General features: G+C 50.3%; 1 protein-coding gene across 1 annotated transcript; it reads left to right on the forward strand.

Annotated features, from left to right (window-relative positions):
- Positions 1–746: 746 nt before the first annotated feature.
- Positions 747–2,264, forward strand: LOC136485231 (uncharacterized). Its single transcript, XM_066482157.1, has one exon. The coding sequence runs from the start codon at positions 772–774 to the stop codon at positions 1,765–1,767; it is 996 nt and encodes a 331-aa protein (XP_066338254.1). The 5' UTR covers positions 747–771; the 3' UTR covers positions 1,768–2,264.
- Positions 2,265–4,689: the final 2,425 nt, after the last annotated feature.

Genomic DNA, 4,689 nt, shown 5'->3' on the forward strand with positions numbered 1-4,689 from the left:
TGCGGGAGCGCGGACACGGCGGCGCGGGCGGGGACGGTGCGGCAACGGTGATGGGCGGTAGAGAGAAAGAGAGAGGAAGAGAGAAAGGAAGGGAGGGCCCATACGTAAGAGAGGGCTCGGCGCCAGGATTGTTGGCGCCACTGTTCGCCTAAACGGTCGTTTAGCCCGTTTAAACACCGTGTAAACGCTACACGGTGGTGCGCCGTTTCCGTTTAATCACCCGTTTACCCCGTTTAATTGGTCGTTTAGCCCGTTTAATGGGACGTTTTGCCCGAATAATGGCTAAACGGTATGTGACCGACTGTTTACCGTTTAGCGTTTAGGAAAATACTGCGCTGAACTCGGCGCCAAGATCTACGGCGCCAAGCTCGATGCCAAGATCCACGGCGTCGAGATGGCTGCCATGTCAGTGTCCGTGCCGCCAACGTGGCCCCGAGCTCGGCGCCAGGAACGATGGTGCCGAGCAGTGTAAGCTCGACGCCAGCAACGATGACGCCGAGCTAAGGGTCTAAATTTTGAAATCACACCTTCATGGACATATTTATGAAAAAAAAATTCAAAAAAAGGCTAAAAAAATAAAAAATTCTATCGCGCGGTCCAGGTCTCCATGGCCCCCAACAAAGCGATTAAGCGACTGCAACCAGAAGCCGATTTCTCACTCCAGCCGTCCAGCCCCCGGCGGCCCGGCACTATATAAACCGCTCGACCGTGGTTGCTTGCCCTTCACACACACCACCACACCAAGCTGCACAACCACTCCCTCCATTTGCCATGATGATGAGCTCCTTCCTCAAGGCCACGGCGGTTGCTACCATGGCCGCTGTCGCCATCCTAGCGGCCACGGCGGAAGCAGCCGGCTCCTACTACATCCCGACGCCTGCCAGCCCCGGCTTCCTCTTGTCGCCCATCTTCCTGTGGGTGACAGCCAACGTCATCATCGTCTGGCTCGTCTCCTCCTCCCGCCGCCGTGGCAGGGCGGCCAACGACGACACCGCCGCCCCGTCATCGGCCGCGCACGACGGCGAGGTTGTACCGGGCGCCGTAGAAAACAGCTTCTACGCGTCTTCGTCGGAGTACGATGCTTTCTCCCACGCGGCGCCCATCGGCGGCCGCCGTGCGGACGACGCGCCGGTGTCGTCCAAGAGGCTGACCCGGGAGGCGAGAGCTGCGGCCAGGAGAAGCGACCGCCCCCGCGTGCGCAAGAAACCGGCCGTCCAGGACGCGCCGACGACCCCGCCGTGGGCCGTCGTGGCTGATGCACGTGATGAGCCGGCCCACGACGAGAGACATGGCCAGGCCCTGGAGGAGACGGCGCCTGCTGTATCCGTCGACGACGACGAAGACGTCTCGATAGACTCGCTGTGGGCGTCGATCGTGCAGCGGCGCGCGGCGCGTCCGGTGGTGGTGCGGAAGAGCGAGTCGTGGGGCAACGAGGAGCTGCCCCGGCTGCAGCGCGTGGCCGAGACGGCCGCGGCGCGGCGGCAGGTGCGCAAGTCCGTCTCGGCGGTCGCCAAGGCGGCGGCAGCGGCGGCCCCGACGACGCAGCCACCGCCGGAACCGTCGGCGGCTGTCAGGCAGACGGGGTGGCGCACCCGGGACGTGCTGGTCAGCATCTCGCCAGATGAGCTGCTCCGGCGCGCGGAGAGCTTCATCCGGCGGCAGCGCGAGCACCTGCGCCTGCAGCGGCAGGAATCCGAGCAGCGCCAGCTGCTGCTGCAGCGTCGCCTCCACGCCCCCGCGCCGCCGGCACCTCTCATCCTCGTCTAGACCCGCGCCGCGCCGCGCCGTGTGCCGGCCGCCGGCGCCTAGCAGATCGACACCCACGCCCGTGGATGCTTCATCAGCCGATCGACGATCGTGCCCGTGCAAGGCCATGTGTACATATATAAGAAGCCTACGTGCGATGGAGAGGCCGCAGCCCCGGCACCAGCATCGATCGACCGATCGAGAGAGGGCCAAGACAAGATGGAACAACACTAGATATCAATTTACGTTCACGTAGGCCGGATCACTGTCCATGCCCTGTAATATGTATGTCAGTATGTGTGCACCAGGAGCACCATGCACCATGTGTGAACTATATACATCTAGCTATATTCCCCTTCATATTTAATGTAGATTATTACTACTTATTACTATTAAGAGATCACTGCATCTGCATGTGTAAGAAGGCATATATGCCTTCTATTGTAAATTACGTACCCTCATAGATGGAGAGGCGGTGTGTGCGTGTACACTGCACAAGAAAGAGTATGTTACTTTGTTCTTCCGTATATGCATGTATATATTGTTTTTTAGATGATATAATGGTATATGTATGCATATGCACATGTACTCTTTTTATATCATGTTTGCTAAGGCCATGTTTGGATTCATTATCTGCTAATAGTTAGCTAGCTAATAGCTCATATCTAATATTAGCTAGCTAACTATATTAGCTAATACCTATAAGCTAAAGGGTGTTTGTATGCACAACTAATGAAAAATGCTACTAGAATAACTATTAGTTGCTATTATCTGATATGGTCCAACTAGTGAGATAGTTATTATCTACCAGTCTAGCTACCTGTTTTGATCCAAAGGATCGAGATAACTATTAGTAGCTATTACCTATAGGGATTCAAATGGGCCCTAAGCCCCTAACTTATAGCGGTTAATAGCATACTCAAAATCTACCATAATAAGATACTTAGTCTCTAGCTAATAACTGCTGCGTTAACTACTTCAACTTACGTGTTGTTGAGTTCAGAACCAACACTGCAAACGTAAATGGTATGAGATACAGGGCAATGAGTTACAAGATAATCAGTCCTCCATATATCTTTAATTGTTTGGTTCGACGCTAGCTCTCGTGTCAGATACGCATACGCCGACCGCCTGTCGAGCTGTGGTAATGATTAGCGCTGGATTTGCATGGCCTCGGACCTGATTTAATTACACGGGATCTGATTACATGCATCCAAGTGAATCAAACAAATTTATTATGTATTCAGCCGCTCAATGCTACTAGCTATTTCCCTCCCTAAAAAAACTGCTACTAGATAGACCAGAAGCATCTCGATCATATATGCAAACTGCACTATGATAACAATAATCTATGAGAGAGAATAAGCTGAAACAAGCTGAGACTAGACAAGGAGAACAAGAGCAATCAACCAGAGCTGGATTTGCACGAAACCTTTTCTTTGGAGATGAGGCATATGCTGTCGGGTGTGGAAAGATGGAGCAGGATTAGATTGCAGGGTTTGGTGCAGATCATATCGTAGTCGTAGGTTGATCGTAGGGGACACAGCAAGACACACGCACGAGTGACAAGATGCATGCCCTGTCCAAGCTCCCCTTTGCACTGCTGCTGGCTAGCTTGTGTCACAAGAACTCACAACAGTGCTGCACCACTGATTGTTCTGTGTGCTATGCCTATGCATGACACTGCGATCATCGAGCACACACTGCTGGCAACAACCAACACAAATGCTTTCCGGAGGCGACAAAACCTCTCGCTCCTTTTTTAGAAGCCTAGCGGGCTGCTTTAAACAGTATCAAGGCATGGTCACGCACCATATGCATGAGTCTCTCCTAGAAAACTAAATTTGATTGTTGTGCCCTCTATCCTTTAATTGAATGCTCTGTGTGTTGATCCATTGCACAAATCACTTACTTATGTATATACTTTGGTTGACTCCGAAACTTGGTACTACATACAGGACGCTGCAGGTATATGTATACCTAAATTATTAAAGGCACGTATACATATGTGGCCTGACTCAGATCATACGTGTGTCGATTGACGTTGTTGCTTTTAGTATGTATATGATCAAGTGTCACTTGCATGTAAACGCAACGTGAAAGACTGGTCAGAGTGTCAATGATGCAACCTCGCTCATTAACCAATTACTAATTACTGGAGAGCAAGCAGTACCATTTTGGCTAGGACGACGTCAGGATTCCTTCTGCCAAGAAACCGTGTAGTTTCTTTGGAAGTTAATTAGCAAAGATCATATACCTGTCAGATACATTATTTATTTATAATGCCCACATTATATTGATGGGTGATAGCTATTGTATAAAAAACCAAATAATTAAAACTGGAAAACACTTCTCTTCGTTATCGCAGCGGACTTCTATCGAACTAAGAGGGGGTAACTTAAGTGGAGCTCCATACTGAATTGCTTTGCAGCCAAGTAAGAAGTAGTCAAGCAAGCTATTGTTACAAACGTAAGCACACTCCAATTAATCGCTGAACCATGGGAGATATGCCATTAGTTTAACCCAAGTGCAGAAGTGCTTTGTTCGCATGCAGTCAAGGACCACAGCTGATGTGGTTGTCTCTCCCAACCCAGCAAAAAGGCCATTTTGTTTTCCAGTAAAAAAACACTTCCACTCCTCTCATTTTCCTCTAACAAAAAGGGCCTAAATCTCTAGACTTGGATTATTGAGTGTTGCTAGTGGTAAAAAGGGAAGTGTGATGTGGAAGGGCAACCATTAGTTAGGCTGCTGCTTGTCACCTAGCCTTATCTCCTCTAGAAAACCATTGCCTCCCTTGACTTGGCCATGTTTTTTTAAGTTGACTATCGATCGACTCCGTGCTGGCATAAAGCATAGTATAACTCCTCTGATGTTAACACCTGTATAGGTAATAATACAGCACAATTTGTTCTTACCTTTCAGTTCCAATTTTTACTTACACGT

Source organism: Miscanthus floridulus, chromosome 1, assembly GCF_019320115.1.
Source record: "Miscanthus floridulus cultivar M001 chromosome 1, ASM1932011v1, whole genome shotgun sequence".
Classification (NCBI taxonomy): Eukaryota; Viridiplantae; Streptophyta; class Magnoliopsida; order Poales; family Poaceae; genus Miscanthus; species Miscanthus floridulus.